General features: G+C 39.3%; 1 protein-coding gene across 6 annotated transcripts in view; it reads right to left on the bottom strand.

The window, feature by feature from the left end:
• Nucleotides 1-911: 911 nt before the first annotated feature.
• LOC132891834 (uncharacterized) overlaps nucleotides 912-26,598 on the bottom strand; it is a 44,846-nt gene continuing 19,159 nt past the window's right edge. Inside the window, exons 5-8 of one of the 6 annotated variants that reach the window (XM_060929860.1) lie at nucleotides 13,181-13,213; nucleotides 13,079-13,105; nucleotides 8,785-8,805; nucleotides 912-5,611 (exon numbers count right to left, since the gene is read on the bottom strand). In XM_060929860.1, coding sequence (XP_060785843.1) covers nucleotides 5,526-5,611; nucleotides 8,785-8,805; nucleotides 13,079-13,105; nucleotides 13,181-13,213 — 167 coding nt within the window. In that variant the 3' untranslated portion in view covers nucleotides 912-5,525. The remainder of the gene's footprint in view (nucleotides 5,612-8,784; nucleotides 8,806-13,078; nucleotides 13,106-13,180; nucleotides 13,214-26,598) is intronic. The other 5 variants (XM_060929861.1, XM_060929865.1, XM_060929862.1 and 2 more) reach the window with 5 other exon arrangements.

The following is a 26,598-nucleotide window of genomic DNA, read 5'->3' as shown; positions in this document are numbered from 1 at the left end:
GTTTTTCGTCTCAAAACAGTATGTGTTCAAAAGAGTGATATATTTGCATCACAAAACCGTTGTCAAATAAAAAGTCAGACCTCGAAATCGCTTGGCACTATTTTCTCTCCCTTCTTATCACTGCGCGCTGCCGCCAGGTGACAGCCACGGCTGGTTCATTCATTGTTTACTAGTGATGGGAATTTCGGCTCTTTTGGCTCTTCTTACTATAAGGAGCCGGCTCTTTCGGAAGATTTTTTATAATTATTTCTCATGACTTGTACATTCACATCGAGTACACATATCAATGCAAATAAACACGAAGGGATTTACTAGACCAATTTATATCTGGAACTATTTTCAGCCACAGCACAGGCAAAGCACCGCTGCAGGCGCAAAGACACCGCGCAGCGCCTGAAAACGGGTTTTCAGGCGCTGCGCACCCGTTTTCAGGCGCTGCGCGGTGTCTTTGCGCCTGCAGCGGTGCTTTGCCTGTGCTGTGGCTGAAAATAGTTCCAGATATAAATTGGTCTATCCCTTCGTGTTAATTTAAAACCGGTTACCGCTATGATGTCACGCACTTAGGGCTGGCTGGCTCAGCAGGGCAACTCGAATGCCAACTTTACGGTTGATTTTAACTCTCAAATATATATTATATATATAATATTTTATTCCCATTTATGCAGCATACAAGAGTATCTGCATAAATGGGAATAAAAAGCGCAACACAAGTGTATCTGCTAGTTCGCAGCGCCAGGAGTTTTGCAAGATCTCGCAAAGGTACCTTTAAAAAAAAAATTAATTAAAAAAACCCTCCACACCTTTTCACAAATCTGTCTCATGAACAGAAACGTATGCATATAATGTAACAGTTAAAAATGTAAGCAGTGCTATAAACAATTGGACCAAAATAAATCAAACGTACATATTAGTGGGTGTGTGTAACTGGAACGTGAAGATAAATTTTATTACTTTTCAATTACACTTAACAATACACAGAGTAATTTATGTTTACATGCTCAACCACAAAGCAGTTTTAAGTGACTATTTTGAACACACACAAAAAAAGAACAGTTCCAAATTTAGAATTACTTGCAAAATTTATAGCGGTCAAAAAGGACGAACAATGTCTAAGGAGAAAAATCTATGGTGTAACAGCACAAGCTGACAAATCAGGAAACATTTAGTTTCACATCCTACCGTCAGAAGCACTTTGCACAGCTGATGGAGAAGAGAACACAACTTCTAAGGTCTTTTATCCCTCACTACTACAGAGAGTAGCTTGCACTGACCTAAGTGCAACATAAATAATACAAGAGATACAGTAGAAGAGGTGCTTCCACTCCATAATCTGTAATAAAATATCATTAATAGCAGGCTGTACAGCATGCTTATGACGATCTTGTGTGTGGGGTGTAAGCCACTATTTACAGAAAATAAACTTTTGGGGAGAAAAGAAAAATGCAATAAAAATATTAGATTCTAATAAATATTTATTATTAATTTAAGTTCAGCCATTCGTCATACCTTTTTGCGGGCAAGGATGTGTACTTTCGTTGCACATTCATGAGGACATCAAATGCTGATGAGCAACTGTCACTTTTTTTTATCTATTGCAACTGGATCGGTCCTTATGTCCGCTGTAAAAAATTTGTAGCCAAATTCATCCACTACAACTGTCATGGACATCTGTAGGTCGGCTTATGTCGAATCTGCTCGATGACCATTGTTGCCGACTCAAACGGTCAGGATATCGGCCAGAGCACAGTCTGCCACACGCATAATAAACTCGCCGACAGTTTCTCCTTCGGCAGACTGCTTAAATGCAGCTTGTCCCCCATTTAAACGAACCTTCACGAACGAAGTCATTGTGATTTGTTATTCGATTCTTCTCACATGGCATGAACACGCTTCCTGGACGCCGCCATTATTCGCAATGCGCTTTGGGAACTCTCGAGACACGAGACGCGAATACAGTGGGGTCAATACAGTGACCGAAAAAATGGCAAGTTGTATCGTGATGTATCAAATGGTCATGATAAAGATGCGATTTAACGTTTAATTTAGATTAAATAAAATTATTTTCACATCTGCATCTTTCAAGAGATCGGCGGGGGAAAAATAAAAAATAAATAAAGTTGAAATTTTTTTCAAGCGGCACTTTTCTCAGCACTTTGGCAGATCCGTCAACCAGATAATATAAAATGAGTGGCCTAATGATCATACAGAATTTTTTCCAACATCCGATGTATGCTAATTTTAATAGGGACATTCAAAGAAAAATACATCCATAATTCCTCATGTCAGTGGAACCCTTGGTGATTCCTCTAAAGATAATTCTATGTAATCATCCACAGACACACTAGAGAATTTCTAGCTGATGGTTAATGAGTTCACATCCCAGCTATAGAGGACTTTCACTGCAGTCACAGATTATCATGCAGCGTCTGCCATACTGCCAGGCAAACAAAGAAAGAGCCACAACAGTTAGTAATGAAAATCCAAACAACTGCAGTCAGTACAATCCCTCTGAAACGATTAAAAATTTGTTTTATACCAGCAGATTGTGTTACATTAAAAAGCTGAAACATGCAGGCATCACAGATCCATATTTTACCCACAAATGTATTTATTTATTCTGCACACTACGCTCGCTCTCTGTGCGCGCACGCTTGTTCACCGCTTCAGATGGATTAAATACAGAGGAGGAATTTCACTGTGCTTGAATTTACATGTTATAAAAATAAAAAAACAAAGGCTTCTTAATTTACACACTTTATTTTATTTATTTTGTATTTATGTATTTTTTTATTTTATTTTTTTTCCTTGTCTATAATTGTAAAGTGTCCTTGGGTTTCTTGAAAGGCGCTATATAAATTTAACTTATTATTATTATTATTACATGTATTTATTTCATTTGAAAAGTGTTCAACAAACCAGCTACCGGATTTGGGATACTACAGCATCCTAGACCGTTTAGTCTTTAGAACTTCTAAATACACTAGAGATGCTAAAGGCAGACAAAAGTACAGATGCCTAACAACATTTTGAGGCATGTTTTGTGCATGCCGGAATGTTACGGGAAATTCCTGAGAAAGAAAAATACTTTATTATGACAAAAGGTAAGCTCAAACGTGGGCTTCTAATAGTAATAAACAAGCCAGGGCCTAGATCTAGCATATTTTATGGTATTTAACATCATCTACATTATCAGTACATAAACAAGCTGCTAGTCGAGCCAAGCATTGGTCTAATAAAATTATATCGTGTCCAAAACCCACATTCTTCCACACTAACACAGCTTCCACACTAACCTGATATAAAATGCTCTCCAAACACACAGGAATGCTTTATCATCTAGTGCTCCCGTTTAACTGCAGCTCACCATTTTTCTCGTCTTTCTGGGTCCACCAGGAAGCAGTGAAAAGTTAAACCAGGCTTATCTCCACATCTGTTATTACATCCAAAAGCACAACAGGTCTCTGCCATTGTTCTTTTAGATGTAATTTCCATAAGTTTATCTGTAGATGCACTGAATCTGGCTTACAATCACTCGCGTATATTTGTGCTGGTTGAAAGAAAGAAAGCACAACTTTTTTCATCACACACTTGTGAAATTTCCTCTCTGCATTTAAACCATCTGAAGCAGTGAACATACACATGCGCACACACGTGAGCAATGAGCACACATACCCAGAGCAGTGGGCAGTCATGCTAACAGCGCCCGGGGAGCAATCGGGAGCCTCGCTCAAGGGCACCCCAGCCCAAGGCCGTCCTATATTAACCTAACTGCATGTCTTTGAACTGTGGGGGAAACCGGAACACCTGGAGGAAACCCACGCAGACATGGGGAGAACATGCAAACTCCACACAGAAAGGCCCTCACCGGCTGCTGGGTTTGAACCCAAAACCTTCTTGCTGTGAGGCGACCGTGCTAACCACTACACCACCCTGCCGCCCACTGTTGTTAAACACAAAGCTTGTCCAGCAACATGGCTGCTTAAACAAATCAACAGTTGTGGTGAAGTCACGTGAAAGTCCTCTATAGTACTCCACTTAGTCAAAATTTTCAGATACAATTCTGCCAGATATCTCCCGATTTATTAAAAAAATATATAAATATTGCACACTGCAGATATTTTATATACATCTTCTACCTAAAGAAAATCAAATCATTAATAAAAGAGATTAAAGGAAAACTTTCTGGATGTCACATAATATTAGCTTGTTCTCTCAGAAAAAAAAAATCCAAATTAGCTGAAGATATTTAAATGAAGGTGAAGACTGTACATTAAAGTGCATATCATGGGTAAATTCAGGAGCAAGATCAATGTAATTCTATTTTATATTAAACATCTGTCAGATTTTGTGCAATTTTTTTTTTTACCTTGCACAATACCAGAAAAATTCAGTTGAAATCAAGCCATTTGAGACGAATTGGTCCACCTCTGAAAAAACTTGGCATTTGGATTTCCCAGGAAACATTGATTTTCGTGACGTCACGTGCGGGACGCCTCCTTCTGAATCCTACATCAGCGCTGGTTTGTTTATGAGAAAACGACCTGGTGGTTTTCTGCAAATTTCTTCAACATTATCGCGTAATTATTAAAATGGTTAACAGATGGATCGTAGGAGGGTGTAGCAACACCAGTCTTGATGGGATTAGTACTCATCGTTTCCCAAAAGACCGGACAATGAGAGAGAAATGGGAGCGCTTGGTCTACACAGGCTGTGCACTGAAATCATGCAAAGCTCGCGCAGCCTGTTGGTGCTTCCGCAGGTAACGTCACGAATCTGGCTCCAAACTCCCTTGGGATTTTTCCAGACGCGTTTTGTTATTTAATTTTTTTCTGCTGTAGACTGATGGTCTTGTGCAAAATTACCCTTCTGGATGAGTGTGTAAAGGGACATTCTTTCATATAAAAAAAAAAGAAATTGGTCCAGAATATGCACTTTAAGCTCAACACATTTTTTACCACTTCAGCTTTCTATAAAACACCGCAAAGGGCAATGACTGTGTGACAATTTTTTTTTTCTGTGAGCATCAAAAGTCCATATACAGTCATGACTAATGAAGATGGACTGCATAGTCTTAAAAAAAAAAAAATCAAATCTGTTAGCGTGCATCAAGCTATATCAGACTATAGTGGGATTTGGACTGAATATTAAAAAAACCACACACACACCACTCCAAACTCAAGGTTACTTGGGACTAAATACAAACAATAAATCACAGAAAAACACAAAATACATAAAATGAATAAAATGGTGCCCTTTAAAAAACATTATATCTGCACATGTACATTTTAAAATTTTAACTAATTTCTCCATCAGTCTACATTAAAGCGTGGTATTCCATTACCAAAATGGAATTTTATGAAAAATTGCTCTTTGAGGAAAAAAAAAAAAAAAAAAAAGCTAATGTTTTACACATTCTTCCAGATGCTGATAGGGACACCAAGTTCAGCTCAGCCATGCAGTTCCTCCTTTGAATGCTGACAGATCTTGTTTTCAAATGATACTCCATCACTTTCTTTGTCCTGTTATTATGAAGAAATATCTGCTTCAGCAGTTTGGTTCTTTGAAGCTGCGTCACTTCCCATACATGGCTGTAGTTCAGCTGAAGCGCCTGCTGGTTTAGCAAATAAATAAAGCAAGCAAGCGAGTAAGTAAGGAGGCAAGTCAGTAAGCAAGATCCTTGATGAATATAGAGGACTTATGTAATTCACTTATGGCTGTAGTCACTTAGTCACTTATTTGAGCATGCATATAACTTAAAGGGTACCACTACAGCATTTAACCCTGATTGATTGAAAGTACAAGCCCTATAGATGATGATGCACACAAGTGCAGCCACCTAATTAGCTATTGAGCTTAAAAGTCCAAAAGCATGTCAAGTTTTATTGCACATGGGCAACCAATATGGTGTCCAGTATGGGACATACATTCGTTGACAACCAGGTACTGGAAGTTAAGAGTAGCCGATGTAAACATACTTGTTAGCCTGGATTTAGCCAGGTCAAAAAAAAAACAAAAAAAACCCCAGCTCTTTAAGTCAGTATGGACAGCGAAGAAGCCGGATATCTGTATCAATCTGGGAAGGAAAGGACTATCCACATCTGGTAAATGATTTCAGCAGCAAATCATCAGAGGATTCTAATAATGAAACCGGTGGTGCGTTGCAAGTGCAAAGTCAGGAAGGCAGGTCAAAGGATTCAGCAGCTATCCGGTGCTAATGTGGAAAGTGTGCCAAATGAAAAACTGATACTGAATGCATTTGTTGTAAAGAGCAAGAACTTTTATGCAATATAATACAGGCACAGGTCACTGAATTATTTCACAGATAAACCTGGATGGAAACATATGTCCAACGTAACCACTGGAAATGGACTATATACAGACCATGATAGCCTGTGTGTAGCATGGTAGCCTGATGTGAGAGGACCAGAACCAGATGGAGAACTCACAAATTAATAAGCCACCTGCTATATATGGAAACTCTGTGTGTCTCCGTACTAGCTATAAAGCCTATTTATTTATTTGTGTGCATGAACATATGTATAGACATGCAATCTGCAACAATTAGTTAATATGGTTTACAGGGATGTGATTTGGGGCTGGTGAAATTATCTGAAAATTTTAGCCGGGGGTCTGGGGGCCGCAGGCCCCCAGCTGGTCCAGGGCAGCGCCCTGGTGGGGGGACAAGGGGGGAAGCCCCCCGAAGCTCCTGGGTTTTGGGGTTTTCTGACTTAAAAATTGTACTAAAATGGCAAGCAAAACACACAAGAAAAAACTTGTCATGATTAACAAATTCAAGCCAATTTAATGGTCAACATGCAACTCTGACACACACACACTCTCGCTCACTCTCTCTCTCTCTCTCGCTCGCGCACACGCTCGCGCGCACACGTACTCTCTCTCGCGCGCCCAATCGCGCGCGCACACACACTCTCACTCTCTCTCTCTCTCTCACACACTCTCTCTCACACACACACACACTCTCACTCACACACACACTCTCACTCACACTCTCACTCACACTCTCACTCACACACACACACACACACACACACACACACACACACACACACACACACACTCTCACTCACACACACACACCCCAAAGAACCAGCGCGGCAGGGCCCGCTAGCCCCGCGCCTTGGGACGTAATTCGCCCCGAGGCGAGCCGCGGCGTTCCGCTTAGGTTTCGTTTCTATCCCGGGCTCCAGCCCGACTTTGGACGCTCGTAGCTCGGGCAGGGGAGGTCCCAGTATCCCCAAACTTGACAGCCAGAGACCTCTGCCCTCTCCCCAAAGAACGAAATCGCTGAACAAATGTCTCACAGTCTCATGTCCAACGTCTGTAGCAACCTCTTTCTCCAACCATTCCCAGCGGGACTTGTTTTTCACTATTCTGTCGATTTCTTTAACTCGATTTGCATCTTTACGCTCGATCACGGAGGCTGCCATCTTTCAACTCTGTTTGAAGCGAGCTTACGTACAGCTATCTAACAAGCGCGTTCATTGGTTGTTACAGAGAGATGGGCCAATCACGTACCTCGTTTCATCTCAATGCCGTAATTGCGTAAATGACGTAATTACGTCAATGAGATGAAACGAGGTACATGATTGGCCCATCGCTCTGTAACAACCAATGAATGCGCTCGCTTCAAACAAAGGAGTTGAAAGATGGCAGCCTCCATGATCGAGGCGTAAAGATGCAAATCCGAGGCTGCCATCTTTCAAACAAAGTCGGAACGAATAGGATACGAATGTGGATTTGAGGGAAAAATCGGAAACATTTTTTTTTTTCAAGTTTTGAGGTGAAAAAAGCGGAATTCCGCGAATTCGCGGAAAAATCACATCCCTGGGTTTATACGGGCTAGTGACTAATGTGAATTTATAGCGGAGCAGAGCAAAGTGAGGAGCAGCGGACAACATTTGACCACCAGACAACGAAATCTGTGCACCTTTATTTATATAAGATAGATGGATTTTATTCAGCGCTTATTTTTAATTTGCTTTTTAAGCCTAACGTGGGATTATTTGCTAACACATTTTACACTCATCTGGAACTCTGCTTTTATGCAGTGCCATATTTTATATATATAAGCTTTGAATGTCTATATTATTCTAGTTAATCAGCTTGCATGGCCCAAATCCCTTTTCCATGGACAGTGTTGGAATATTATTGGCACAGCATCAGGTTTGAGTCTAACATGACCTGCATAGCCCAAGAGATTCCTTTCAAAGCAATCAGGCTCAAAAGGGTCATCACAAACAACAGAATTTCTACCAGAGGAGTGTGTTTCTAAAGTGTGGCCTGTTCCCAAATTGTGTAGCCACTGTTTAGCAAGTCGTTTACATTGCTCAGTTGTCAGCAATGGAGTACAGAACAACTGCTTTCCCTCATTATCATGTTTATTATTTTTGCAGCCATAGGCTTTGCACGCTGCTGTTTTTTCCAACAGTGTTTTATACATCCAGCTGCATTGGGAGGGGGGGGGTCAGGAGCAGCAAGCCAATCAAGATACAGGAAACTTATCAACGATATGTCGTCATGCTGACCTTTAACACTACCCACAAAATGGCAATATGGCTGCACCCTTGAGTGAGTACGAATACAAAATAATTTTAAAGTATAGCTTTACACAACATAGTGAGAAAATATGGAGCAGTCAAAATGCATTTGTGCAAAATGTATAATATTTCTAGCCTAAGTTTACTTTTCGCTGTGGGTACCCTTTAATACAATGATTTGTCCATTGAGGGAGAAAACAAAAAAGAAATCTTAAAATAACATTACCTTTTAATCCATTTGCTTCACCTAAACAATGTGAAGAAACTAAGTTACAAGTTATTGTCATAAGTCCTCATTCAAAGAATTAGTAAGTGCAGAGTTAAATAAGCATAAACAATGGCTCATTACAAATTCTGAAAAAAGGCTGATTTAAACTTGTGTACTTGCATGCATGTATAACTAACAAACAAAAGACAGACATAGGGTAAGCACAAGTCACAGAAGCAAGTAGAGGAGGACAGCAACATGCACACCTCCAAAATCTGAAGGTCTTGTGCAATTCCACATTACTGTGCATCGGGCAAATGCCAACTGGTTAAACAGGAAGTTTATCCAATAGCCTCCGTGCCTTTTTTCAGCCCAAGTGCACATTAAGACCCGCCCACAATACAGTGCCCTCTATGATTATTGGCACCCCCTGTAAAGACTGGTACATTTTTGGTGAAGTAGCTTCATCACACACTGAACATAAAAAATAAATTAAAAAAAAAGAATACATCCTTTAACTGAAATCAGTTTATTCAGAGAGAAACAAATCCCTCATCAATAATTTTTTTGTGTGTATGTATTGAAAAAGGGTGCACTATTATTGGTACAACCTCCCTTTGCCAGTAAACCAGCACTGAGTCACCTATAACAATTTATAAGGTTGGAGATACAGAGCAGGGCATCGGAGACCATTCCTCTACACAATCTCTCCACATTGTCCAGGGTCCTTGGCCCTCTCTTGTGCTCTCTCCTCTTCAGCTCACCGCACAGGTTTTCAACGGGGTTCAGGTCAAGGGACTGAGATGGTCATGGTAAAAGCTTCTGTGGTCAGTTAACCATTTCTGTGTTGATTTGGACATATGCTTCAGATCACTGTCCTGCTGGAAGATCCAGTAGGACAATGACAGGCTTCAAAATCAAGTACTGCATTCCTAACGAGGTATCGCCAAGGGAACTCCGGAAAAACACAAGAGCAAGAGGGGAGAATAGAATAATGGAGTTTCTATATGCAGACGACCAAGCCATTTTTGTGGAGTCAATTGAGGAACTACAAACCATCCTCTGGATCTATGAGAACACGTACACTTGGTTCGGACTGAAAATGTCATACACCAAAATAGAAACAATGGCCTTTAATACCGATGAAGCCATCAAGAACCAAGACAGCCTCATCTATGTAAACAGCACTAAAATAAAGAATGTGAGAAGATTCCAATACCTAAGTTACACCATCACGAACTCCAGCGAGGACATGCAGATCCTTGGCTCGAGAATTAGATCCGCATTTGAAAAATGGAACGAGCTTAAACATGTCCTTACGGATCAGCGTTTACACCTGTCTACTAGAGTGCACTGCATGTGTGAGATCCCGACTCTTGTACAGTGTACAGACACGGCGACTGACTACGAAAGAAGTCACAAAGATCGAGGTCGTATGGAATGGATTCCTGAGGAAGATGGTTAAGGGTGGATACAGAAGACAGAAGGATGATAGAACTGAAGAAAACATGAAATGATAGAGGATTAGAGATTCAAACTCAAATGCAGACTTACACCACATTACTGAGACAAAACCAATCAAGTCCTTCTGCTTACACCAGCGATTAAAATACCTGGTGCATGTCTGCAGGATGGATAATGGAGACTTAAAGAAACAGGTACTTTTTGATGAACGCTCCCCAAGTTGGATGAAGTTGGAGAGACTGTTGGGGATAGATGCCCCACAGATAAGGAGAATAATGGATAGGACAAAATTTTTGCGTCTATTGAATACAACAGACACACCCTAAGGAGTCAAAATCTCCAGAAAAAGGGAACACGATGATGATGATGATGATCCAGTGACGACCCAGTTTTAGTTTCCTGACAGAAGCAGTCAGATTGATCTAAAATGTCCTGGTATTTCATGGAGTCCATGATGCCATGTACCCTAACAAGGTTTCCAGGGCCTCTGGAGGAAAAACAGCCCCAAAACATCAGAGAACTTATACAATATTTTACAGTTGGGATTGGGTTCTTTTCATTACAGCTATCCTTCTTTTTAAATCAAAACCCCCTTGAGTGTTTATTGCCAAAAAGCTCCATTTTTTTTCCATCATACCAGAGAACACAAACTCCAGTCAAAGTTATAGTAGTTTTTCACAAACTTCAGGCGCTTACATTTGTGGTTAACGGGCAGAAAAGGATTTTTTCTGGCAAACCTTCCAAATAACCTGTTGGCATAGAGGTGGCGTCTGATGGAAGTTTTGGAGACTTGGAAACCCAAAGATTTTACTTTTTCTTGTAATTTACCAACAGTGATCCTTGGGTATTTTTTTTTGCTTGCCTTAGCATCCTCCTCCTCCCTGTATGTGGGGGTAAAATAAACTTGGGTTCTCTTCCAGTTAAGTTTATAACAGTTCCGGTTGGTGTCCACTTTTTATTATTGCCCCCACAGTAGAAAAATGGACATTTTCAGGCAAGTAACCTTTTTTTTTAAACAATCATTCTCTGCCTTATGAAGGTCAACACACTTCTCCCTCATTTGGTTTGTGTTCTCTCTTATCTTTCCCTTGTTGATGGATGACTAACAGAGTCTGGGCTCCATCTCACCTCATATTTGCTCCCCAGTTAATCAGGAAGTCATGGATTACAGCTTGAAAGTTCCTACATACTCCAAGCAACTCATATGTACAATTTAAATGGGAAACATGCTTCAGTTACATTGTGTTCACTATAATTTCCAGGGGTGCCAATAATAGTGGCACGTGTGTTTTTGTTAAGTTATTTGTTGAGGGATTTGTTTTTTTTTTAAATTGAACTAAATTTATTCAGAGAAAGGCTGGATTTTTCTTTTTTTTTTTTTTAGTGTGAGATGAAGGTACTTCACCAAAAGGGGGGATTTTTTTCTAATCCTTTTAACTAATCTTTATAAGGGGTGCCAATAATTGTGGATGGCACTGTACGTTTGTAATCAATTCAGCTGGACAAATTCTACCAAATCTAAACAGAATTTAAAAAAGTCACTTAAAAACATAAGAGGGTCTCTTTTCCCTAATGAACACTAATCTAATTACGGTTGCAACAGGTTACTCAAAATCGAGCAATTTGATGATTTGAAAGGATGCAGCAGAGAAAAAAAAAAAGGTCTCAACTTTATGCTATCTCTGTTTTGTGATCATTTTTGCCATTGTTCAAGCCCTCAAGTTAAAAAAAATTAAAAATTAAATTAAAAATCAATAAGTAAGGCATGATCATTAGCTTTGTTCGTGAAATAAGGCAAGCGTACTAGTCAAAAGCTTGGACACCTATTTCAATGTTTTTTCTTTATTTTTATTAATTAAAGAGACACTTCATGTCTTAAAAGTAATGATGTCGTTTCTCTTTACTTAGTTCAGCGGTTCTTCACATAATATGAATTAACTTTTGACGAGGCACACATTTTAATTGAAAAGAATTCCAGGTGAATGAAGCTGGTTAAGATAATGCCAATAGTGTGCAAAGCGTCAAGGTAAACGCTGGCTACTTTGAAGAATCTAAAATACAAAACGTTTTTTTTAACACTTCTTTTGTTTACCACGTAATTCCATGTTATTTCATAGTTTTGATGTCTTCAGCATTGTGCTACAAAGCAGAAAATAGTCAAAATACAGAAAAGAAAAACGAAGAAAAAAACCCCAAACACTACGAATGTGTAGATGTGTCCAAACTTTTGACTGGTACTATATAAGGGAAGGCATATTTTTAAGCATAAGGTTGGCACAAATTATCAATAAGTAAAGCTGAGACAACTCAAATCACACCCATTCCTTTACTAGTTCTTTCTATTCTCCCTACTACTGTTTAGTTTTTTGTCGTCAGTTTACACCTACTAATTACCCCCCCCAATCACACAACAGCTAACAACCAGGGATGGTGAGACAGATGAAAACAGCAACAATCTTTTTCAAATGACTCCGAGGAAAGCGCTAGCTGCCCCTTTTCTGCGCACACGAGCTCAGACGTGCACAATTTGCTTGTGTTGCTCTGATCAGAGTATGACACCATCCTTCCCACTCAGACAACAGGCCAATTATTCTTTCTTCGACTCCTGATCAATCATCGGTAGCTCCCAAAGATGGAACAGATTTTTTCTTTTTTTTTTTGCATTACTCAGGAGCCCCATTTTCCAACAATTTTCTTTTCCTATACCTTCTGGTTTATTACATTACATCCCCTTGAGCGCATGCTAGAATTACAAGCAAGTATGCTGGTAGGCACCTATGTGCACATGCTCGTCCATGAGAAAACACAAATATAAATAAGGCCAAGGTACAAGAGTTGTATCACTCACCAGGTGTAGACTGAAGCTCATGAGAAGCTGCAGACATACAAACAAATGAAGCACAAACAATATAAACATAAAATTTCAGCAGCATTGCAGCAGTTTACTTACACACAGTCTTGTTGAGGTGTCCAATGGTATAAGCTGGGAAGGTTAAAAAAAAGGAACTTAGATGGGGGTTGGGAGAGTACAGGCTAACATAAAGAACGCGTTTCATACAACTAACCATTTCTTTAATATCTTAACAGGGTTTTTTTTTTAACTATTATAAATCCACCTTACGTAGTTGTTTTATAAAACAGCGTAAGAAAACAAAGCAAATGAACAACTGTATGACAGCTAGAGAAAAATGGACTACAGGCATATAAATCACAGCATGACATCTCAAATTTTATATTTATTTTGGAGAATGGTCTAAATTAGCTCACGTCAAGGAACCTTGTCTCATTAATCTTGATATAATACTGTCTGAAAAACCCTACACTATGTAGCTTTAATATTCTTTGTCAGGAATGTTGCTAGCTAGATTCATACAATATTTAGTCCATTATTTCCTAGTTATCTAATCCCGTAGGAAGCAATGAAATTAATGGCCTACAGTAGGCATCAGACCAGTCCAAAATGACGACCCCAATCTCCCATTAGCTGAAATGTCGTCTTGTCGCGACTGTGAATTTAAATTGCGTATACAGGGTGATGCGAGTGTGTGTGCAAATGAATTATTTTATTTATAAATGTATAACTTATACATGCACACAAATTTCTCTACAAAATTAGTCTGAACCTTTGAATGCAATTTGTGACCATTTCATGTTATTTTCATGATTTCATACCTCAGAATACAATATTATGTCCGTTATTTTCATAAAAGGAAGAATAAGTACAACATATACTTTTTTTTTAACAGCCATGTACTCCGAGCATATTCCCATGTTTTGTGTTTGTGTGAGAACTGATCTCAGATGTCCAAATGTCAGTCAGCTTTATTAAATTTATACTGTATATAAAAGACAGACACTATTCTCGCTATTCATTTCAACAGACCTTGCGTTTATACAAAAATAAATGCATGCTGGGCCGGTGGGCAGTAACCACCCCAAATTGCATTATTTCTGTATAACCACACGGTCGGTCATGTGTTATTCTTTACAAAGCTGGCCGCATTAAAACAGAATTCAATTACTGCAATGTGGTCACAGGGATTATTATAGGGATATATATTGTATATATCGAGGATTTTACGACAGCTTCAAACATAGCTCAACCAAAATCAGATATTTTTAACTGAATTATTAATTTTATAAAATGCATGTGACATTATTTAACAAAGGTTCAGAGGTGTTGACTGCAAAGTCATCTGATTTTTTTTTTTTTTTAATTGTGCATGGCATTTTCCTATGTCTCGCAAGAACATCATGTGGACGAGATGGGATCATTTTGATGTGCTCACGGTCGCGTTCCTCCATTTTGGGACTGAATATCCTACCTCTTGAGATAAACAGTATGGCCCTACGGAAACAGCCGAATGTGAGGAGCTTTAACTAATTAGCAGAACTATGGAACTGCATCACATCAAGAGGACATCATGCAGAAAACAGCATGACACTGCATCAACCTCAGAGAGTTTTGAGTTGCAGGTATGTAATTTGTGGTAGACATTCGCGAATAGATCTGTGAAATAAAAGACAAATATATCTTTTCTCTGTTACTGCTTTTGAGAGCGGGCCGAGAGGTTGCGCGGGAGCGAGGCTGCGCGAGAGCGGGCCGAGAGGTTGCGCAGGAACGGGCCGCGTAATAACAAACGCAATGCCCCCGAAGAAAGCTCCTACGGTCGAGGAGATTGAGGATATTAAAAAATCCCTCGACTTTCTGGGGGAAGAAATCTCTGCTGTCAGGGTGCAGCAGAAGACCATCCTGGACCTGGTAGAAGAGGTCAAAGCTCTGAGGCTGCAGAATTCAGAGAAGGCAAAGAGGATCGCCATTCTCGAGAACCGAGTGGAGGAGCTGGAGCAGTACACCCGGATGAATGACATCATTGTGACCGGACTGCAGATTCAACCCCGCTCATATGCTGGAGCAGTGGCGAGAAGAGACGGAGAGGAACTGAATGAGGAGGATGCTAACTCTGTGGAGAAACAGGTGTTAGCATTCCTGCACTCCAAGGGGATTGAGGTAAAAAGCAATAACATCGAAGCATGTCACCCTCTCCCACGGAGAAGCAACACAGGTAAACCAGCTGTAATAATGAGATTTGCCAACAGAAAGCATAAGATGCAATTGTTAAAACAAGGGAAGAAACTGAAAGGCTCAGATGTGTTTTTAAATGAGCACTTAACAAAAAAAAATGCAGATATTGCAAAAAAGGCGAGACTACTAAGGAAACAGGGGAAAATCCAAAACACTTGGACACAAAACTGCAAGATTTTCATCAAGTTGAGGGGATCTCCAGAAGAGGCCAAGATCTTGGTCATCCGAGATATTGGGGAACTGGACAAATTCTGAGGGAGCCAAATAAAGCAATTTACAATCATGACACAAGGACTGGACACTGGACACTGGACACAAGAACTGGACACTTTCCATTATACTGAGCACAAAATACAAGATATGGAAAATAATATTGATCCGGAAAATAATCTTTTCAGCAACATCAATATCAGCTGCCGGTATTACACTGAATATCAATACAATGCAAAGATCAGAGACGGAAATAAGATATCAATTATTCATTTCAATATCAGAAGTCTGTATGCCAATTTCCATAAAATGAAGGAATATCTCAGTCAGTTCAATACTCCATTCAATATAATAGCCATATCAGAAACTTGGATCAACGATGAGATGGGAGTAGATTTTGAGCTGAACGGGTATGAATTAAATTATATCAATAGAAAGAACAAAAGAGGAGGGGGAGTGGCAATATATGTTGATAATAGTTTGGAATATAAAATTAATAATAAAATGACGGTAGCTGTTGATGATTGGATGGAGTGTATTACAATAGAAATATGCTGTGAAAAAATGAAAAATATAATGGTGAGCTGTATATACAGATCTCCTGGATCAAGCATAGAAGTTTTTATAGATTGGATGGAAAGTATGTTTATAAAATCAACTCAGAAGGTCATGTACATCTGTGGTGATTTTAACATCGACCTCTTAAATCATAAGAAACATAAAATGACAGAAGAGTTCATTAATTCAATGTTAAGTATGGGACTGTACCCAACTATTACCAGACCAAGCAGGATCACTTCTCACAGCACCACTTTAATAGATAATATATTTACTAATATCCTGGAAAATAATATAGAGAGCGGTCTACTATTAACAGACATCAGTGACCATCTACCTATTTTTAATGTATATTACTGTAATTATAGCAAGAAAAAGGATAATAAAAATTATAAATATATAAGAATGAAAACTGAAGAAACCATGATTGCACTAAAAAATGACTTAATAATACAGGACTGGAATGTAGTTTATAAAGAAAAAGATGTTGATAAAGCATATGAGGAATTTTTAATAATATTCAATGAACTATATAATAAAAATTGTCCTATAAAGAAATACAGTAATATACATAAATATACAAATAGTCCGTGGGTCACCAAGGGGCTACAAAATGCCTGCAAAAAGAAAAATATATTATACAGACAATTCTTAAAGCATCGAACTATAGAGGCAGAGGAAAAATATAAAAAATATAAAAATAAATTAACTAATATTATGAGGATATGTAAGAAAGACTATTATAATAAATTAGTGGAGAAAAATAAAAACAATATTAAAGGTATATGGACTGTATTGAATGGTATTGTGAGAAATGGATCCAAAACTACAAATTACCCAGAGTACTACACTGTAAATGATAAGACCATAAATAATATGGAGGATGTGGTGAATGGTTTTAATCAATTCTTTGTAAATGTGGGACCAGATTTAGCGGCAAAAATAAAGGAACCCGAAACAACACAATGTGGGGACATAGAAGATATGGGGGACAGAAATCCAAGTACAATTTTTCTAACTGCAACTGATGAGGAAGAAATTATCCAAATTGTAAGAAAATGTAAAAACAAAACTTCTGCAGACTGGAATGATATAGACATGTCAACAGTAAAGACAGTTATTGAGGGAATTGTGAAACCACTCACCCACATCTGCAATTTATCTTTTCAATCAGGTACATTTCCAGACAAAATGAAAATTGCAAAAGTGATACCATTGTTTAAAACCGGAGATAGACACCATTTCACAAACTACAGGCCTGTTTCTTTACTCCCCCAATTCTCCAAAATACTCGAAAAACTTTTTTCAGATAGACTGGACAAATTCATTGAAAAACACAACCTCCTTACAGACAGTCAATATGGATTCAGAACGGACAGATCAACATCGATGGCACTAATGGAACTAATAGAGGAAATCACAAAATGTATAGACAATAAAAAAATAGCAATTGGAGTATTTGTGGACCTAAAAAAAGCATTCGATACTATTGATCATAGTATATTATTAAGTAAACTAGAAAAGTGTGGTGTTAGGGGAGTTGGGTGGAGCTGGCTGTCGAGCTATCTAAGAAACAGGCAACAGTTTGTGCAGATAGGTGACCATAAATCTGATTTCATGAACATTACATGCGGGGTACCACAGGGGTCAATATTAGGTCCGAAATTATTCATAATATACATCAATGACATATGTACAATTTCGCAAGAATTGAAATTTGTTTTGTTTGCAGATGACACCAATATTTTTTGTTCCGGTGAGAATTTGCAGCAGACTTTAGAGATAATCACAACTGAAATAAATAAACTAAAACTATGGTTTGACAAAAATAAATTATCATTAAATCTAAGCAAAACAAAGATTATGTTGTTTGGGAGACATAAAATAGATTGTAATGTAGAATTGATAATAGACAATACTAAGATAGAAATGGTACAGGAAATTAAATTTCTTGGTGTGATTTTGGATCCTAAAGTCTGCTGGAAACCTCATGTAGGATACGTACGAGCAAAACTGGCAAAGTGCTCGGCAATTCTGTGGAAAACAAAATATATTCTTGATTGTAAATCTTTGCATACTATATATTACTCATTATTTTTGCCATATCTGACTTATTGTGTCGAAGTCTGGGGAAACACCTACAAAACCACTCTGCAGCCGATATGTACAATACAGAAAAGAGCAATAAGGACAATAAACAAAACAGGATACAGAGATCACACAAACCCACTATTCATAAAATCACACATGTTGAAATTTATGGATCTGGTCAAATTCAGAACAGCACAAATAATGTACAAAGCAAGAAATAATCTATTGCCAAAAAATATACAAGGAATGTTTAGTGAGAGAGAGGGGGGATATAATCTAAGGGGAGACCTAAATTTTAAAAAACCAAAGGTTCGAACAAATATGAAAAGCATGTGCGTATCGAGCTGTGGGGTGACTTTATGGAACAGACTGGAGACAGAAATAAAACAAAGTGCAAATATAATTCTGTTTAAAAAAAGGTACAAAAAAATATTTTTAAACAAGTATATTGCAGAGGAAATATGTTAATGGAGGATGATGAGGGATAAATAGAATAGGGTTGATTGTTATATTAGAACTAGCTTAGTATATGGTATATATTTATTTATGGGGATAGATATCTTCATATTTACAGGGATAAGTATGTAGTAGATATTTTTTTTTTTTTGTAATTATATATTTATATAGATAGTTATGTGTATATGTATATATATGTATATGGATATGGTATGTAGTATATATTTATTTTTGTAATTATATATTTATATGGATAATCATGAAGTGTATATGTGGTATATATTTTTATAAGTGTATTAATGTAGTTTGGATTTCGGGGTAGTTAAAAAGGGGTGGGAAATTAAAAAAAGTATTGTACTTCTTCCCACTCCTTTTTCGAACAATGTGCGGTGTATTGTAATGTATTAGCTCTTTATATTATTTTATTTATTCTTTTTTTGTCACTTTTTTCATTTTCTTTCTTTTGTATGTATAAATAGTTACATACATTTTTATACATGTTCGAAATAAATAAATTCATTCATTCATTCATTCATTCATTCATTCATAAAAAAAAAATAAATTCATTCATTAAAGATCAGTAAAAGAAATAATCAATTTATCTCTCTGTAACACACGTGCGTGTGTGTACACACACAGACACACTAATGTGTGTGTGTGTGTGTATATATAAATAAATTAGTGTGTATATACCTGTGTACACACACACAATTTACATAATTTTATATATATATATATATATATATATATATATATATATATATATATAGCAGAGCTTTACATTAACTTTTTTGCTCACAATTTTGTTGCCAGGAAATCGAAGTTTTTTTATTCACCAAATGTTAAAGTTCGGAAGATCTAGATTTAATTATGAATGGCAGCATATAATTATATGATTATATATATATATATATATATATATATATATATATATATATAATCATATAATTTGAGTTCAATAAACAGAATACTGTGTTTATATTTTTGTCTGAATTGGTTGCATGTTTTCATATAGGGAGCTACCTTAACAGCACTGAATACTTGAGTGCTACTGTAGAGATACACTTAGATAGTGAGATAGTGTATCTCTACAGTAGCACTCAAGTATTCAGTGCTGTTAAGGTAGCTCCCTATATGAAAACATGCAACCAATTCAGACAAAAATATAAACACAGTATTCTGTTTACTGAACTCAAATTCAAGCCCCTTACAATATGAAATATCGTACAATATGAAAAATAACATTCAGTACAACTGAACTGATTCTAATATTAAAGGTCCAATTCAAAACATTTATCATTGAAAAACATTTGATATTTTGATATGCAAGTATTGTGTATTATCAAATATTATGTATCATCTATTAATTTTGTGTGTGTGTGTGTGTGTGTGTGTGTGTGTGTGAGAGAGAGAGAGAACATGTGTAGAGAGAGACATTAAATGTCCTCATTCCATTCATCATCAGATGAGTCTGAATGGTCCATGAAAAATGGTCTTCATGACCTGAGGCTTCCAGCAGGCCATAAGTTGATAGCTGGGGCGGGATCAACTTCTTTCCAATCGCGTGAACGTTTCTAAACAGCAGCTCCATCCTCTCCAGCTCAACCGACTTCATGACAGCCAGGGACTGAAAGCAATGCTGTCCTGCAGTGACCAGCCGTCTTTGCCTGTTTTGATGTTATAGTACCGATGTGTGCATTTGACTTTTTGTGGTCCTTTATAGTTGAGTTTAAAATGATTGGTGCCTGTCTTTGCCAGACTTTCTACAGTCTTCGCAGTACATGGTATTTTCGGTTTTGCTATGAACTAGCCAATCTCACCCAAACTTCCATTTGTCATTGAACTGTCTTATCTTCCTATTAGCGTCTCGTTCATCTCCATGGCCGCAGCCAGCTCTGAGGCCCCCACGGTCCGGACCTCGGTCATTTTTAAGAGCTGAAAATACATTTGTACGCTAAATATTTAACTGGATAAAAAAATAAAAAGAATAACATTAAAACGTCTCCGTAAAAAGTGCATTGTTAATGATGTTAAACGTTGATTCTGTCTCTGTATGGTGCGCACGGCTCTGAGACCAAGAACACAAAAGCGAATGAGCACACGCACGACTCGTGGGAGGAACGCAGTGCAGGAGACACGGGGTTTCCATGGTAACCATCAGTGCACTTTCATGAAGCTGTTAAATTTACATTTTCACACTTCGTAGTCAGCTGGGATAGGCTCCAGCTTGCCTGCGACCCTGTAGAACAGGATAAAGCAGCTAGAGATAATGAGATGAGATGAAAAAATAAATATATTATTTCCCAGCTTAAAGTTGGTCTGTATCGTGAAATACCGTGACCTCAGCCTAGAGGCCTCGGTCAGCATTTTCAAGACCTCGGTCATGGTATTTCACGACACGGACCCCCCCCCCCCAGCTGGTAAATAATACACACACACACACACACACACACGACGGTACTGTTCCGTCCCAGGTTATGAGAGATGCATTACACTGATTCTGACATGACATCGTGGCTACAGCCTACAAAAAAAAAAAAAAACCTTACGAATGAGTAGGTACGCCTTTTCGACCAACAGGGAACAGGTTCTTGAACCAATTCCATTCAGGACTCTTTGAACAAGAACAGAATCCGTTCTCTGTGGGTCGAAAAGGGGTAACGTTACGTTCCAGTTCGGTTATACTAAACATGGGCACTAAGGGCCAATTTATGCTGACAACACAGTCCTCGCAGATGGCGTCGCAGATGGCGTCTGCGAAGCCCCCCCACCTTCGCAGACGCTCTGCACACACCTCCCCAAAATTGTGACCACCGCAGACAGCCTCGCAGACAAGAGGGCTCTGATTGGTCCACTCTACATCCGCTGTACACGCACTTCCGCTTCCCTACTTTCCCGGTTTGGTTTGTTTTCACGACCGCCATTTTTAAAAACACGAGCGAAGATAGAGCAGCACGAAGAGCAGTTGATCGAGGATGTGAGGAAGTACGTACAGCTATACGACTCCAGTTCTAGTCATTATAAGTAACTGGAGGATAAACATTCCACTAACCACACCCACCAACTACTCCTAGAGATTTCGCGACTTCGCACCCCCTTGCGTTGTGGCGGTGAATAACATCGCACACGCCTATTATTCCCCACTCAACGATAAATTACAACTGTCTGCGAAAAGCTATCTGCGAAAGCCTCGTCGCAAGAGCATGCAGAGGCCTTAATGGAACGCTGCTCAGCCAATCAAATTAGTGAGTCTGTATATTACTGAACTGTTGTATAATTAGTTAATTAGCTGATTATAGCTGATTACAGCTGAGGGAAAATGGTGCATTCCAGGACCACATTCAGGAACCTGTGGTATAATGTGAACGTGGCCATGTTTTGCCTCTAGTGGCTTTCCATATAGGATGCGCCATCAAAACCCTATATTCAATATCTTGAAAGAAGCTAAAGAGGAGCTCAAGAGGAGCTCATATGACTCTCTGAGCAGATTGGGTTTACTTTTCAGGTTTACTCCGTACTACATGTGCAGCAGCGCGATTGTAGCCTGCCTTGTTTGTGATTTTAAAAATAAATCATTCGATAAGCCAAAGCAATAGAGTGGAAAGTTTCAACTTGTGTTTGCCTTGTATAACTTTGCTTAAAACATGGTGGTGTATACTGATTTTTTCCCAAAATTTATTTTTGTGTAGGTGTAACGGATGCCAGATTGTTAATGTATCTCAGTTCCATAGGCTACATGGTTAAGGTATCTTTTGTTCTCCTTGCTTGGGCCAGATCAAACCATTAAACAAGCTCAAATCATTCTTACTCTTGTCACATACATGATTTTTTTTCAAAACTGATTATATTCAGTTCAAACACCATTAAAAGTGATTTCAGGAATAGATCTCGTGTGGCGTGTAATTCACTGTCATTTAAATGTCGAAAAATTTTCGGCGCGCGCTTTGCGCATCACGGACCTCGGTGATTTTAAAATGCTGCTCCAGCCCTGCTCATCTCTGCCCCTTTTTTCCTGAGCAGCAGGGTTTGAAACTTCAGCGATATGCCGCCACATAGTGCGCTTGTCAGTCGTCAGCAACTTTGTTGCTTCGTTCATTAACGGCAGGTTACCGTATCACTGATTTTATCTGAGACATTAACGAACGTTCTAAACAATTCTAATATGTTGTCAGAATGTTTATGCAGGTGCTCATGGGAGTTGTAGGCGCGTAATATTACATTGCAATGAGTTTATTATATCAGATGCCTTCAGAGAAAACTACAATTAAAATATATTGTCATACCACAGAATAAACCACCTGCCAAAGTGGCTAGTGGGACTAAAGTCATTACCCGCCAAAGCCGAATTTTACCCGCATTTGGCGGGTGCTAATGTAAAGCCCTGGTGTGTGTGTGAATATGTGTAGAGAGAGACATTAATGTCCTCATTACATTCATCATCAGATGAGCCTGAATGGTCCATGAAAAATGGTCTTCGTGACCTGAGGCTTCCAGCAGGTCATAAGTTGATAGCTGGGGCGGGATCAACTTCTTTCCAATCGCGTGAACGTTTCTAAACAGCAGCTCCATCCTCTCCAGCTCAGCCGACTTCATGACAGCATTGCTTTCAGTCCCTGGCTGTCCTGTAGTGACCAGCCGTCTTCGCATGTTTTGATGTTATAGTACCGATGTGTGCATTTGACTTTTCGTGGTCCTTTATAGTTTCGAGTTTAAAATTGCTGGTGCCTGTCTTTGCCAGACTTTCTACAGTCTTCGCAGTACATGGTATTTTCGGTTTTGCTATGAACTAGCCAATCTCACCCGAACTTCCATTTGTCATTGAACTGTCTTATCTTCCTATTAGCGTCTTCTTCATCTCCATGGCCGCAGCCAGCTCTGAGGCCCCTGCGGTCTGGATCTCGGTCATTTTTAAGAGCTGAAAATACATTTGTACGCTAAATATTCAACTGGATAAAAAATAAAAGAATAACATTAAAACGTCTCCGTAAAAAGTGCATTGTTAATGATGTTAAACGTTGATTCTGTCTCTGTTTGGTGCGCACGGCTCTGAGACCAAGAACACAAAAGCGAATGAGCGCACGCACGACTCGGGGGAGGAACGCAGTGCAGGAGACACAGGGTTTCCATGGTAACCATCAGCGCACTTTCATGAAGCTGTTAAATTTACATTTTCAAACTTCGTAGTCAGCTGGGATAGGCTCCAGCTTGCCTGCGACCCTGTAGAACAGGATAAAGCGGCTAGAGATAATGAGATGAGATGAAAAAATAAATATATTATTTCCCAGTTTAAGGTCAGTCTGTATCGTGAAATACCGTGACCTCGGTCAGCATTTTCAAGACCTCGGTCACGGTATTAAACGATACGGACCCCCCCCAGCTGGTAAATAATACACACACACACGACGGTACTGTTCCGTCCCGGGTTATGAGAGATGCGTTACACTGATTCTGACAACATGATGACATTGTGGCTACAGCCTACAAAAAAAAAAAAAAAAAAAAACCACAACTTACGAATGAGTAGGTACACCTTTTCGACCAACAGGGAACAGGTTCTTGAACCAATGCCGTTCAGGATTCTTTGAACAAGAACAGAATCTGTTCTCTGTGGGTTGAAAAGGGGTAACGTCCCAGTTCGGTTATACTAAACATAGGCACTAATGGAACGCTGCTCAGCCAATCAAATTAGTGAGTCTGTATATTACTGAACTGTTGTATAATTGGTTAATTAGCTGATTATAGCTGAACCAGGGGAAAATGGTGCATTCCAGGACCACATTCAGGAACCTGTGGTATAATGTGAACGTGGCCATGTTTTGCCTCTAGTGGCTTTCCATATAGGATGTGCCATCAAAACCCTATATTCAATATCTTGAAAGAAGCTAAAGAGGAGCTCAAGAGGAGCTCATATGACTCTCTGAGCAGATCGGGTTTACTTTTCAGGTTTACTCCGTACTACATGTGCAGCAGCGCGGTTGTAGCCTGCCTTGTTTGTGATTTTAAAAATAAATCATTCGATAAGCCAAAGCAATAGAGTGGAAAGTTTCAATTTATGTTTGCCTTGGATAACTTTGCCTAAAACATGGTGGTGTATACTGATTTTTTTTTTTTCCCCCCGGAATGTTTTTTGTGTAGGTGTAACGGATGCCAGATTGTTAATGTATCTCAGTTCCACAGTCTACATGGTTAAGGTATCTTTTGTCCTCCTTGCTTGGGCCAGATCAAACCATTAAACAAGCTTAAATTATTCTTACTCTTGCCACATACATGAGTTTTTTTTTTCAAAACTGATGATATTCAATTCAAACACCATTACAAGTAATTTCAGGAATAGATCTCGTGTGATGTGTAATTCACCCCTCTCATTTAAATATGTCAAATGTTTCGGCGCGCGCTTTGCGCATCACGATCCTCGGTGATTTTAAAATGCTGCTCCAGCCCTGCTCATCTCTGCTCCTTTTTCCCTGAGCAGCAGGGTTTGGAACTCCAGCTATATGCCGCCATATAGTGCGCTTGTCAGTCGTCAGCAACTTTGTTGCTTCGTTCATTAACTGCAGGTTACCGTATCACTGATTTTATCTGAGACGTTAACGAACGTTCTAAACAATTCTAACATGTTGTCAGAATGTTTATGCAGGTGCTCATGGGAGTTGTAGGCACGTAATATTACATTGCAGTGCGTTTATTATATCAGATGCCTTCAGAGAAAACTACAATTAAAATATATTGTCATACCACAGAATAAACCACCCGCCAAAGTGGCTAGTGGGACTAAAGTCATTACCCGCCAAAGCCGAATTTTACCCGCATTTGGCGGGTGCTAATGTAAAGCCCTGATATATATAGTGTATGTGTTATATATATATATATATATATATATATATATATATATATATATATATATTGTCCTGGGTATGACGTTAAACTGCAACCGGTGATAGGACCATGGTTCGGCTGCGGGGAGAGTGGAGTGACCCCTTAGCTATCACTACTCCCAGGCTTGCTCTGGCCCGGAGTGACAGCACCTATCAAGGGCCCCAACTATGGGTAAATAGTCTCACTGCCTTGTGAGTGCTAGGGATAGTGGAAGGCTAAGGAAGTAAACCCTGACAGAAAACTCAGAGCGGAGCCCCGTTAGGCGGTTTGACCTGGCTACCAGTCAACTCTTCCGGCAGCTCCTGCAGCCAAGTTGGTGCCAGATGTACTACACTGCTTTCCTCTGGACCACATCGGCGAGGCCGAGAGGGGAGTCCTGACGCTTGGGCAACTCAGGATCTCCATAACCCTGCCCAGGCGTTTTGCGTCATGGAGAGGTCACTCCATCTTTGTGGTTACAAGCAAGGGCACAACACGGGAGTCAGCAGTTACGGGTAATAAGTCCTATTTCAATTGGCATAGAAAATGGATGCCACGGGCTGACTCCGAAGGTGGGAGGAGCTGCCACGCTCCACTGATCAGCTACTGCCTGCCTGAAGCTGGGCAGCCCCCAGTCAATAGGGTGCTGATCCGTCACGGTCTGCCGCTCCTTTGGGTGCAAGGGGCTTAGGGTGCTCGACAAGCAGGCCGATACTCAGCACACCTGCTCGCACAAAGCAAAGGAAGTCTCCAGCACTTTGTATAGCAAGCTGGAACATTAGGACAATGTTAACAGGATTGCCAAATGACTTACAACTTATCGATGACAACCGAAAAATAGCTGTCATTGATGCTGAACTTGCCAGACTAAACGTGGACATTGCTGCACTCCAAGAAACTAGACTTGCAAATGATAGCTCGTTACAAGAAAGCCAATACACCTTCTTCTGGAAGGGGAAACACCAGGATGACAGATGTGAACACAGAGTTGGGTTCGCAGTAAGAACATCTCTCCTAACCATGATAGAAGCACCTTCTGGCAGTACCAAACAGCTACTGTGCCTTCGTCTAAACTCCACAAACAGTCCAGTAAACCTTGTGTCTGTCTATGC

The sequence above is a fragment of the Neoarius graeffei genome, chromosome 9, assembly GCF_027579695.1.
Source record: "Neoarius graeffei isolate fNeoGra1 chromosome 9, fNeoGra1.pri, whole genome shotgun sequence".
Lineage (NCBI taxonomy): Eukaryota > Metazoa > Chordata > Actinopteri > Siluriformes > Ariidae > Neoarius > Neoarius graeffei.
Note: the sequence above shows the minus strand (reverse complement) of the source record. Positions and strands in the feature narration are given on the sequence as shown.